Source organism: Caretta caretta, chromosome 13 (genome assembly GCF_965140235.1).
Source record: "Caretta caretta isolate rCarCar2 chromosome 13, rCarCar1.hap1, whole genome shotgun sequence".
NCBI lineage: Eukaryota > Metazoa > Chordata > Testudines > Cheloniidae > Caretta > Caretta caretta.
The window spans coordinates 3474385-3487472 of NC_134218.1; the positions used below are offsets into that span (position 1 = coordinate 3474385).

At 50.4% G+C, this 13088-nt stretch overlaps 1 protein-coding gene across 3 annotated transcripts; it reads right to left on the reverse strand.

Annotated features, from left to right (window-relative positions):
- Positions 1-2211: 2211 nt before the first annotated feature.
- Positions 2212-6930, reverse strand: TMEM74B (transmembrane protein 74B). 3 transcript variants are annotated; one of them, XM_048820439.2, is made up of 2 exons: positions 6783-6930; positions 2212-5813 (listed from the first exon to the last, which is right to left on the reverse strand). In XM_048820439.2, exon 2 carries the CDS (start codon positions 5771-5773, stop codon positions 5069-5071), a length of 705 nt encoding a protein of 234 aa, XP_048676396.1. In that variant the 5' UTR covers positions 5774-5813; positions 6783-6930; the 3' UTR covers positions 2212-5068. The 3 variants fall into 3 exon arrangements, with proteins under 3 accessions (XP_048676396.1, XP_048676393.1, XP_048676395.1); XM_048820436.2 differs by lacking the exon at positions 6783-6930 and adding an exon at positions 6484-6757; XM_048820438.2 differs by lacking the exon at positions 6783-6930 and adding an exon at positions 6157-6390.
- Positions 6931-13088: the final 6158 nt, after the last annotated feature.

Below are 13088 nucleotides of genomic sequence, written 5' to 3' on the forward strand. Positions count from 1 at the left end.
CAAGGCAGAAAGCTCTCACAACATGTGGCTGCTTCAGTAACTGTATGCCCCTGGTATCATCGCGGGAGAGAAAGAAGCAAGTGACTATGGCACAAACAGGAAAACAAAGAGTTCACAGTTCTTTTATATTGGCCAAATGAGTCTTCATTCCTCTCTGAAATAACCAAGGCCACTATTGGATCATCCCCCATGAGAGGCTGGGGGAAGATGGGGGTTCATAAGGCAGGGGAGTGAACAGACCCCTTCAGCTACATCAGACTGGGCCCCAAGAATGCCTTCCAAGATTTCAGCTAGGTTTTTCACCCCCATTCGGTCTCACACGAGAACACCCATAAGGGTGGTCAAGCCAGCAACAGGGGAAATGGCTGAAGAGGAGAAGTCAGTAAGAAAAGCCTGACGTGGTTTCCCAAACCTGCCAGGTGTTCCAAACACCCCTCCTTACTGAAGGCATAAGGCACGGCTCTCAAGAAAGGCCTGGCGTGATTTCCCACCAAGGCTGATCTGCAGTGAGCAAGACAGTCAGTTGGGGGAGCAGTTTATAGATCAGGAGTTTGAAGGAAGCTCTGACTCCAACACCTTCACACAAGCCATTGCTTAAGCCAGATGGCATGAGCAGACCAAGCCACAGTTGATTATATGGCTGTTTAAGGCAAAGCTGCAGGTGCAAATGCAGAGTCAGTTTGGAAACTTGGCCCTTTCTGTCCCATTGTGCCTCTAGTAGCATTGCAAAGGCCAGACGAGCGGCAGCCCTGTGTTCTGAGATATGGTGGGGAAGGGGTTCATTTTCACCAGTGGTGGTCTTTGGTCTTTCACACCTTGGATAGACATTTAACCCACTTTGCACACATGTAAATGACTGTGCAAGGTGCAGGGCAACAGAGAATCAACCCCTCTCTCCCTAAACTTCAGAACAAGGGGCTTAAGGCTCCAAGATGCACTTCCCTTATGCAACAGTCCTCATGTAGTTCCCTGGAACCCCGCATTCCCATGCTCTGCAGTGCCCTGGAACCCCACATTCCCATGCTCTGCAGTGCCCTGGTCCCTCATTCCCGTGCTCTGTATTGCCCTGGATCCCCTTATTCCCATGCAGTGCAGTGCCGTGCCATGTCCCCTCATTCCCATACTCTGCAGTGCCCTGTGTCCCCTCATTCCCATGCAGTGCAGTGTCCTGGATCCCCACATACCCATGCTGTCTAGTGCCTTATAACTCAAGAACGTTTTAATCTCACTCACTTCTAGAACCAATTCTTTCTGCAGCTCCCGATGGCTTCTAAACAGCAGTTATCCAACGGTTATGTTAGCAACTGCCACAAACTCTGCATAACTTGCATAAACTGGAGCAGATGGCAGCTGTCTTTATCTTTAATATGGTATACTGGGTGAAGACCACAGGTCCTGCATGCAATGCTCCAACCTGATACGTGCAGCCAGGAATGCGATTGGCATGAGCCTCCCCACTCCGTTAATATTGACGGTGGCCCAATTCCATTGGCCAAATCCACAGGCCCCATTTTGGTCACTAAGAGTATTCTGTTCTCCCTCTGCAGGATATTAGTAATTCCTATTAAGGTAAATGGAAGTTACTTGAATCCTGCTGCAGGAGAATATAGCCCCTGGAAGGCAGATCCCATCTGATCAGCTGCTGTACCGTAATGGTAAAGTGCAGCTCTGCAAACCACCACACAATCCAGCACTCAATCATGCATGCACTCTTTCTTTTTATACTCCTAAGGCAGAAATCCACAAATTCTAATCAGCAAAGATTGCAGGGAGGCCTTGATTAAATAGCCCTTTTCTTGTTTCTCATGATAACTTCTATTTTTCTCTTACTGGAGAACTCATGACAGAAAAAAATTACCCATTTACAAACAAACCTGGTTTTACATGTAAATGTGAAAGGATCTGACAATGTAACTGGCATGTGAAACAGACTGAGGTGGAGATCTGTTTCATTTTGGTTCATTCCACTTCAGAATTAAGACTCTCTATAGTCAAGAGTCTTGCAGAGTGATTGCAAAGTTCCTTCCAATATGACAGCCAGTGATTTTATTTAAGTGGGTGGAAAAAGTGAGGGAAACTCACTTCCTGCCCTAAAAGAATCAAATAAACCCTGATCCTTGGCTCTAGGGCCTATCTGACTCCCAAGCTAATAGAAATCAGCTCTGGCCTTCAGCTCTGGCCTTAAGATCAAAAATTTTCCCAGCCAAGGAACAGATTTTCCCTTCACTTTAGAAGGTTTGTGGGTTTTATTATCACTTGCTAAATACATTGTTGTCCATTATTCAGCTTAGTCCATAGCTTCAAGCGCTCTGGGTTGGTTTTCTCCTCCATCTTATGAATTCAACAAATAAATCACTGGGCAAAGACCAGAACAAAGAAAAGAGAAAATAGAAGTAAAGCACAATGTAAAAAAGAGCAAGTGCTGGACGCGTGTGGATACCTGTGCTCATATGTGAGGTGAATGTTTGCCAGCAAAATGAGAGGCTTTAAATTGAGTACACATTATAGTTTACCAGCATCTGGCTGACTTTTTCAAAAAAATCTTTCTCAATTCCTCGAGATGTCTGATGCTGCAGCCTCTCTCTCTAATGGACTATTTCCCTAGATACACTTCATTCATCCTAAATATTTATATTTCAATCAAGGGGATTTCTTCCCCATCCTCCAGACCTCCTTAAGGGATAACACATTAATACACAGAGAAAGCAATGACAGCCTGATTCCATTAAATTCTCTTCTTAAACAGTCTTATGTTATAATACAAATGGAGTCCTTCTTATACTCACATAAATCAGGTGTTCAGCAGATCTAATCTCCTAACAGGTTCATCCTTTCATCACTTAAGAAGCATTTTATCTTATTTAAAGTAATAGAAATTGATGATCACAGTTTTATTCCTTTAACAGGTTTATTCTCGGAACTGGTCTCCTTGTCACTGTAATTTGGTATTCCGGGGGTTCTTTTAATTAATTGGAGCGGTTTAGTCTTTAATCCAGACATCCATTGGAAGTGGATTTTGTGTTCTTATATCAGGTTTATAGCCTAGGGCCAGATTCCTGCGCCCTTTATTCACATGACTAATCCCAAGGGGCCAAATCCACTCCCATTGAGCCTGATTCTGAACCTTCTGGGAAGCACTTAGGGCCCTGATCTCCTACTGATACCAGTGTCAGTTACTGGTCTGCACCTGACAGGGTCAGGCTGATTGACTTCAGTGGGCATGGCACTTGCTCAACACCTGCACTGATTTGGCCCACTGATTTTAACCTCAGTCACTGATGTGCACGCTGTTTACTGTCCTGCAGACCTTCCTCAAGCAAACCTCCCCAACAATGTTGGCATAGGAGGTCTGAGTAAGGACTGCACTGCTGGTTCCCACTGATTTCAGCAGAAGGAGGCTCAAGCTCCAGAGGCTAGGGTCTTGATCCAAAGCCCAGTGAAGATAACGGAAAGACTCCTATTGACTTCAGTGTGGTTTTGGATCAGGTGTTTAGCAGGATTTCACCAAGACTTCTAAATGCTTGACAGAGAGTTAAAGAACACGGCATATGAGATGTAATTAACGACACACAGATCATGACTTCTGGAGACCATTAAAGAATGTGGTACTTCAATGGAGTTTTTTTCCCAGGGTGATAGAGACCATAGTTTGGCCCTGTATCTTTACAATGATAGCAAGAACCAACCTCAAACTGCTAGGAAAAATACCTGCCTGTGTATTGACAAACCCCCAAAAGCTGGAGAACTTTGATCATTATTTTAGGGATAACTTTTGGAAGCACTGAAATAAAATATGACATGAGCAAATCTGTCACAAGCAAAATTATTTTTTTGCTTGTAAGCATTTTTGTTTGGCTATTTAAATATGTATTTGTATGTGCCTGGGCACATTTGAATGAAGCCATTAATAGTATATATTTATTTATATACTATTATATATGATATATTTATTGCAGTACACTGCAAATGTCACCTTTTGTTGGGATTACTTTCCGATCTAATTCCACTTTTAAACTTCCTCCTGACACTGGTGTTTTCTCTCTCTATGCAAAATATTGTGCTTTACTTATATTTCAGGTTTTATTGCCAAAATGTTACTTCATCTCCTAATTGCACACCATGTCTCCTGGCATCAGCACAAATGACCAGACTCAGACTTCTGAATGGGGAAGACCAGTTCAATTAAAACGAAAATCTGGAAACTGTTTAAAATGCAAGTCGTTTTTCTGTTTTGTTTTTTCTTCTGGACAAAGAACCAGATTTTTTTTTTTTTTTGTAAAGGCTTGAGGACTGTGGATTTGCTGGTGTGACTGGCAGGTGGAGTGAGGATTGTGTGTTTTCCAGGTCTCTGTCCTGCTTTCAGAAGTAGGATAGGTGCAATGCAAATATTGTGAAGGATTGGAGAAGTCTTTTATATTCACATAACTTGTAAAAATGGTCACTTTTTCCACATATTCTTCCCTTTTAGTTAGGAACAGTGAAAGCTCAGATTCTATGCCACACAAGTTTTACAATTAACTATTGCTAAAAAGTTGTTGACTGCTGGAAATTATACCTGACATAAAAAAACAAAACACAAAACACAGACTCCAAATGTGCTTTGTGTTCCATAAATCACCTAGCAGAGGACCACCGATATGTAACTTTGGCTGTGCTCATTACTGCAGGCTACCCTTGGCTGCACATCAGTCAAAGGTCATGGGGATACAGTATTGTACATGGCACAGAGAACTTCCAGATATCTTGAAGTTTTCTTTCATTCTGATGTTAGGGCTTAGGAAAGCAGCTCTTCCCAAAATGAAATAAAAAAAGAAACAGTTGGTTTCCAAAAGCCTGCTGGACTAGGTACTTAGTTATATTCAATAGTCAGGTGAGTGTCTGATCTGCATTTTCAACGTCTGCTTTTGCTCCCAGATATTTTCGTGAAAGTCCAATAGTCCTACTCTGCTCTGAGGTATGGAGTTAATGTAAAACCTCCATGTTGAACAGTTAAAAAACCCCTTTTATCAGTTTGTTCACCTAAAGAGGAAGAGTGAAGGCCCAAGCTGAAACAGCAGGAGTGAGGGGTCTAAGAACCCTGGCTGACAATTGTAGTCTCTGTCACCTGGATGACTTCATTCTCTACCAAGGATTGTCCCCCATCGCCATTGAGTTGCCTCAGTCTCAGATTTATAGATCCGTAGGTTTTCCTTGGCCCCCTGGAGCCCGGGAAGGTCCGTCTCCGGTACAGCTCCCCTTTGTAGATGGAGACCAGCAGCAGCACGGAGAGCAGCATGCCCCCCAAGGTCAGCAAGCCCAGCCCTGCGATGATACACTTGTCCAAGTGGGAGCCCAGGCGCGCGTAGTACATCTCCAGCCTCTCCATCTCCCGGGCCGTCACTGCGGCGGGGTCCACCCGGGGCTGGCGGGGGATGGTGTAGGCGATCACCACCAGCACGATCCCGCTCACGAGGAAGATCAAGGCCGAAATGAACCCACAGTCCACGGAGTGGCCAGCGGGCTCTGGCAGGGGCCCATCCTCCGACCGGGGCGAGAGGTCTCCGCGCTGCGCCCTGGGCCGGGCGGCGCCTCCTCGGGGGCCGCTCCCCGCCTCCTCGCGGCTCCGGAACCAGGTTTCCTCTTCCTCCGGCGCCTGGTAGGAGGCGTTGTCCAGGCCGGCGCTGGGAGCTGTCCGCGGTGCTGAGCAGCCCCCGGCTCCCTGCGGCGCCGCTCCCCGGCTGGCCCCGGGGCCCTTCCCGAGGCTCCTCAGCTCCAGGGGGCAGGAAGTCGCCATGGGCCAGCAGCTCCCCGGGGCATCCCCGTCAGCGCCGGGTCTGCGGAGACAAGAGACGGGCCCGCAGGCCGGGCTGTGAACGGCCCGCAGCTCCCCGGCCGCGCCCTGCAGCCGCAGGGGCCCCGGGGGCAGGGCCAGCTCCCCGCGGCCGAGCTGCAGCTCCCCGGGCTCGGGAAGCGCTGGGCAGGGCAGAGCTTCCTCCGCGCCCCAGCGCCCCAGCTGCAGCCAGCGCCCCACGGCCATGCAGCCCCCCGGGCCAGGGGCCGGCCGGACCGCCCGGGGGTCACCGCCCAGCGCCTCCGCCGCGGGTGCATTGGGAAGCCCTGGCCGGCTGCAGAAGGCACCGCCCCCCCTACACACACACACACTTGTTATTCTCCTACCTGCCCTGGCGGGCTGGCTGCGCCAGGGGCCGGGCTGGGCTCAGGGCAGCCCGCGGGAGAGCCCCGCTTTGCCACCCGCCCTGGGTGCTGGGGGGCCGCTGCTCCGGCCCGTGTCGTGCCCAGCCAGCAGCGGGCCGCTTTCATCTCGCAGCCCCCCGCCGCCCGGTGCCCTTCCGCGGGAAGGATGGAGATCAGGACGGCGGCGGGGCTGTGCTTTCCAGCCCCAGGAGTTAAGTAACGCAATCCCCCGCCCAGCTCAGCACCAGCCTCCTCCCTCCCCGCCCCGGCTGCCCTACATTCCCCAGGACCTGGCACCGTCAGACACACCTGCTCCAAAGCACCCGACTCAGCCACCAGCCACAGCCCCGGGAAGCGGCACAGTCCCCTGGGGCGCGGCGGGGAGCAGCGTCCCGTCCCCCTCCCTGCCCCAGCTGGCTCTGCCGGAGCCCGGATCGCCTATCCGTGCAAGCTGGCTGGGGGTGGGGGTGGGGGCGAGAATCCAGCCAGGGAACGGGGACGGTAAACAAAGGCGCCGCCAGGTTCTCACGCAATCGCCCAACGGAGCAAATCATGCACCTGGTGCCAGACAACGAGCCCCTGCAAGGCCGGGGCGCGGGGACGCCTACCTGGCCGGGCAAAGCCAGAGCCACCTTCCCAAGGCGATCGGGCCCCCGGGCTGCTCCGGTGGGCCGGACGGGGCTCTCTGCGGAGCAGGTGGGAGACATCCCCTCTGTGCTAGGCAGCCAATGGGGCCGGCTGCGGAGAGCCCGGCAGAGGGGCCGAGCGGGCGCGGTGATGAAGACAAGCCAATGAGGGCACATACCTGCGGGCTGTGGGGGGCGGGGGGGGGAGGGAGAGGGAGCGGTGTGTGCAGGGCTGGGGGGGGGGCACGGTGCTGCGGGGCCCAGCCCCAAGCCAGATGCCAAGGCTCAGAGGCGAGACAGGCCAAGCGCATGGAACCAGATCCCGGCTGGGGAGAGAGACCTGCCGGGGAGAAAGTCCGGGAACTGCCACCCCTGGCGCTGGGCGTGTGCTGGGGGGCGACGCAGAGACCAGTGTGGGGAAGAGAGGGGTCATTTCTCCCGTCACTCAAAGCAGGGACGGGTCCCATAGGGGTTGGGGCCAGAGCGCCGCTCCTGCAAACTAAGTCAATGTATGTCAGTGGGATCAGCCCCTACAAGTTCCCAGCTGTACAGTGATGAAGCAATTGCTCACTGGTTTCAGAGGGGCAGCCCTGTTAGTCTGTATCAGCAAGGACAAGGAGGAGTCCCTGTGGCACCTTAGAGACTAACACATGAATTTGGGCATAAGCTTTCCGTGGGCTAAACCTCACTTCCTCAGATGCATGGAGTGGAACATACAGCCGGCAGCAGGTTTAAACATACAGAAAAGATGGGCATAATGCCCGTCGTGGCACAATGCACCCTGAAGAGCAGCAGGACCATGCCCCGGGCCCTAGAACAGTCTGAGACACCCCCCCCCCCCGTGCACCTTCCGTCGCAGATTTCTGCTATCTGCTTTTCATATAGCACTGGACATATTCCAGACATGTCAGATGTTAACCCTTCCATTTCCCGATCCCTGTGGTGACCTGCTGGCATGAGAGTGCTTTAGTTTATTTGTTCCTAAACTATGTGTTATTTTAGTTTTAGTACCTGTACCTAGAGATTGTGTTGTGGACATAAATACACAATGATATGGGGCCTGGGGGTATTCAAAGCCACCCAGGGAATGTAGACCCCCAATGCCCAGTCACTGTAATGCAGAGATATCTCTCAGGCAGCTTCAGAATCTCGGCCATAACAATACACAGAGTTCTTAGACTGACACGTAGATGCTCTGACACCATGCTGATGAGTGTGGTGTAATAACTAGAATAGAATAAAATATTAGACCACATTTATCTCAGGAGCAATTCGTTTGTATCTGACACAGTTCCACCATGGATACATTTGGCCCATGGTCACTACTGTTCATAAGATTAACGATTACCTTTATCTTCATTATCCATCTCTGCATAAGCTTTAACTTTGCCTTTTTTTAAAACAAACAAACGAACCCTATTGCTAATGTTTGGGGGAGGGGGATTTTAGCTGCTTTGTCGCACTTTCTGATATGACTGGGATGCACCCAGTTCTGTTAACTGAGTCGTCAGGTCTCAGCCCAGTACGCAGTAGAGACATGGCCACACTGTAGCCGGAACTAAATGGCATCCATGTAAATAGCCTTAATGGAGAGGCCAAGGACTGACTAGGAATGGAGACTGAACTTTCCTCTCACCCCTAGAAGCAATCTCTCAAAGTTGGGGCTGGGGCACTATGCTGGGGTATTGTATGGGAGGTTTGCACAGTCATTCGCTGCCTTGCACCTGTTCCATGGATACGGGGTTTCAGTCTCTGTTTTTGTCAGGTCAGGAATTCTTTCAGGGCAGTCCTCTGGCCTGTGTTATACAGGAGCCCAGACTGGATGATCACAGTGATCCCTTCTGGCCTTGGAATCTGTGCATCTCTGAGCAGGACAGTATTGTTTAAAGACATATGCATTGAATTTTGTGGTATGCTGCCTGATCATACAATGCAGCCACTCACTCATTTTTCCAATTCCATCTTGGTACTTTGTCAGATCTCACAACGCTTTCCAGGAGCCTAGAATCTGCTGTTTCCCAGGATGTATCCATAACTGGGGCCTTAAAAGCGGAATTAAAAATAAACAAAAGTGCATCCCAATATGTTAACCACATGTACATAGATTTCCAGAGCAACACATTCCTAGGGCTAGGAAAAGATCCTCAGAACCAGGTAGATCAGGGGAGATGCTTAATCCAGAATGATACATCCACATGGGAATATGTGTAGATAGAGTGTGTGCATAAGTGTGTGAATAGACTGATAAATACTGACATAAGAGACAGATCTATCGACTAGACAGAGACACTAATTATATTGAATTCATTGTAATAAAAAAATTCCAGCCAAGATGCCCTCTAGCAAAGCAGTGATTAATTTATTATCTCACTGTTTTGGTCTGTGAACTGCTTTCTATGGGGCTCAGAACATGGAGGCCAACATTTTCAGAAGTGACAAGTGACTTTGGGTGCCCAGCCAGAGAGGGCCCAATTGTCTGAAAGAGCTGAGAGCACCATCCTCTGAGAATCAGGCCCCACAACAGAGCAAGCTGAACCTGTAAGGCCAGGCACCACGAGCTTGTCAGTTCCAGGTCTCCATCCCTTTAAGGCCAGGATTTGGAGAGCCTGTGACTGGAACTGGCAACTCAGAGCCTGGCCCGCTGGGCTATAAGAGAGGCAGCCTTGCTCTCACTAAAGCAGAGTGTATGGCTGTGAAATTGGAGCTGCTTTGCTGGGAGAGCTGAAGGGGAGCAGCTGTGGCTGTTAAGTCCATCCTGGCAGAGAATCCTCAGGGGGGCTGTGGAAAGATGCTGCTTAGCAGGCTGGAGGCTGCCAGGAGGTGGTCTGAACCACTGCAGCTGAGGGGTGACCTGATTTCCTGGCCCCCCTGCTCCAAGGGGTGAATGCCTACAACCTGAAGGGTTACAGGGTGAAGGTCTGGGGAACTGGTGTTTTGAAGATCTATTTGCAGAGCTGAAGGAAAGCTCTGGATGGCTGAAGGTTTTGAAAACTGACTGGTCTAATGTGAAGGGGCGCTGAGGGAAACCCTCAGGCTGAGCAACTCTCCTGTGCCAGTGTGGGGATGTAACTTGTCTTTGGAGACTCTCTGTTGAACCAGTCTCCTGGAAGGCAGGTTTGGTTTGGACCTTTGTATTCTGTTTGAGACCATCCCCTGTGTGGGAAACTGAGCCTTCATGACACTGATGAGGGTCTGAATTGACAGGAACCCCCTTTGGCCCTTTCATGTGTCTCAAGTTGAGCTCCCAAAGCATCGAGGCACTGCAGATCACTAGTCACTTCTGAAAAATCTTGGCCTGCAGTGATGAGCCAACAAGCAAGATAAAGTCACAGCCCTATAATGCACAACTTGGATCTGTGACACATGGCAGTGAAATGCTCTTTCTATAACCATGAACATACAGGGACTGGGAGAGACAACACTGTGTGTGGCAGCATAACCTCCCTCTTCACATGCTGTAAGAAACAAGCTCACTCTTGCCACACTTCAACCAAGAAGGTCTCGGGGGACCGGGTTCATGCAGCCCTTTCTTCACTTGTGGACCTTTCCTCCTGCTCTGACATTCAGGACACTTTCTCCTTCCTTTGTGCCCCTGTTACTTTGACTGTTTTGTACAGGGGTTCCCCCTATACTTCCTTCCTCCCCTGGCAACTGTCCTCCTCAGTCTGTGATAGATCCTGTGTCCAGTGGTGCAGGAAGGAGGTGAAGGGACGCACTGGCAGAGCGATGCCGTTGTTTTCTCACTTAAATAAAAGGCTTTGTCACGGCTTTGGCCAAGGAGCGAGTCCATGCCACTTGGCCAACCAACTCCCGGGAAGTGCAGCTCACGGGGAGAGCTAGATTTGGCTCCTCGCAAACGTCAGGAGGCTTTGGAATGTAGCGCAGCGTCGCAGCTGTGAAATGGGGGAGGGTGGACAAAGATCTGGGGGAGGGAGTAGTTTCCTGTAACCTCGCTTTGGAATTTGTTTCCCTTCAGCTTGGTCTACACACAGAAGTAAGACCTAGGTAAAGCAACCTAGTCCGGATGCAGTTATACCAGTCCAGCTAGTTCCCATACAGGACGGGGAACACGCTAGACGAGGGGGTTCAACTTTTGTGGAATCGCAGCCCACCTGAGTATTTTCTTTCAACTTGGAGGCCCCTCCCCCCATTACAATAGCAGGAAGGGTACTGCCCCCTTGCATAGCTAATGCATTTGGCCTGGCCACACCTCTGTCTTGACGGAGGGGTGGCCAAATTGGAGTGGTGATGCAACCTCGTGTGCCGGGACGCAGTGCCACTCACTCAAATTAGCCCCCGCTGCCGCTCCCTCGTGCCAGCAGGAAAGGGGCTCTGCTGTAATCAGTATTAGGGTATTAGTGTAACTAGCTAGGCACAAAAATCACACCCCGCCCCCAAACACCATAGTTATACCAGCCCAACCCAGTGTGTCGGCCAGGCCTTGGTCTACTCGGGTGCATTCTGACAGCAAACAACTGGTCCTTGGGAAGGGTTTCTGAGTCCTGGGGGAAATCCAGGTCAGAGCAGGGACAGGCAATGCGGTGGTAATGTGACTTCTGCCCTTGCTGGCACTGGGGGAGCTGGACTGAGAAAATCCTCCTCAAGATAAGGCCAAAGAGTTCACCGCAGACAGACGGACAGAAAAAGGGAGGCAACACAGAAGCAAGGAGCTCAAGGGCCATCTGGCTGGACAGCAGCATCCACAGAACAGTGAGCGGCGCGAGAAGCAGAGAAATCCCTCACTCTCCCTTCCAAAGGGCAGCAGGATTTTAACAAGTGGCTGCTGCGAAGGGCCGAGAGCTCACTCCAGCTCACCGGTGACTAATGCTCTGCTCTTCTTTCCAGGAAGCACTCTCTGAGCTCCACTTCCCCAAATACAATCCCACCTCGAGCCCTTGAGCTGTAGGCAGAAACGATGCTCTCAACTGTCTTGTCCCCAGCTGACGGCTCCCTGTGTCTGTGCACCCCAGTCAATCCCAGGTCCTCTGATGTGGGTCAGAACTGTAAATCTTCATTTTAGGCACCCAGCATAAAGGCACCTGTGTGTACGCACAGCCGGGAAGGATGGTTCAGTGGTTAGAGTGCTACCCTGGACTTGGGAGACCCAGGCTCCGTTCCTTGTTCTGCCACAGCCTTCCTTTGAGACCGTGGGAAGTCACTTAGCCTCTCTGTGCCTCAGTTTCCCATCTGTAAAATGTGGATAGCAGCCCTGCCGTGCCCCACGGGGGTGTTGTGAGATGCTAAAACACTGCAGGGATGGGATCCACCTAAGTACCTGAGATGTGTGTGAACGTAGACACTGTCTACACTTGGAGCCTGATTCACCAGTGTGCCTCTCCAGCTGTATGCTGGTGTAGCCCATACGACGTCAGCTGAGTTGCACTGCAATAAAAATGGAGTAGTGCAGCGATGAACCAGGCCTGTTTATGCTGGTATCAGCTTCCTGCCTGTTGCCATCCCTCTCTTGGACTTGTGGAGAACGGAACCTGATGGCCCAACAGGACTTTTCTCTCACCTTCTGGTGGCCAATCCACGTGGCGCTGCCTGCATGCTCCGCTGACATCTCTGAGAGAGTTAGCTTCCTCTCTTAGCTCTGCTTTATGCAATTAGGACAGGCACTAAATCCAGATAGAGACTGGGAGTGGCTGGGTCATTACACATATTGAATCTATTCCCCTAGTTAAGTATCCTCACACCTTCTTGTCTACTGTCTAAATGGGCCATCTTGATTGTCACCACAAAAGTTTTCTTCTCCTGATGATAATAGCTCATCTTAACTAATTAGCCTCTCACAGTTTGTATGGCAACTTCCACCTTCTCTGTATGTATATATAGATCTTCTTACTATATGTTCCATTCTATGCATCCGATGAAGCTTATGCTCTATACATTTGTTCCTCTCTGAGGTGCCACAAGTCCTCCTGTTCTTTTTTCTAAATCCATCTGATGTTTGTTCTGCTCTCCACTCTCTGCATTTGTTAACCTGAGCTATTGCACTTGAAACATTGCCACCAGACTAACAAGCTCCCTTCTTATTTTCCTGCACTCCTCTCCCAGCTGCAGTGTGCTCCTTTTTCCCGTCTGGTGGGCATCTGCAGTGAGAGAGAGCGAGGCTGTTGGCTTTCTTGCTTAGCTTCAGTTGTTTTCTCTTTTGACAGAGGCAAGGAGCCCTCTCCTGCGTTCTCTGCCAAAGCACTTGAGGTCAGGTGTTGTTTTGCAAGACTCACTGCTGCCTCCCTGCTTTGCTTGGAGTGCCGCAGTAAAAAAAAACACATTTTCAAAGTTGAG

Bases quoted from the DNA above. Each gene is read 5' to 3' on its own strand.
- TMEM74B (XM_048820436.2), bottom strand. From the start codon at position 6,728: ATGATTTGCTCCGTTGGGCGATTGCGTGAGAACCTGGCGGCGCCTTTG. The intron at 5,814-6,483 runs GTGTGTCTGACG...TTGTCTCCGCAG, and splicing joins AGTCGGGTGCTTTGGAGCAG to ACCCGGCGCTGACGGGGATG.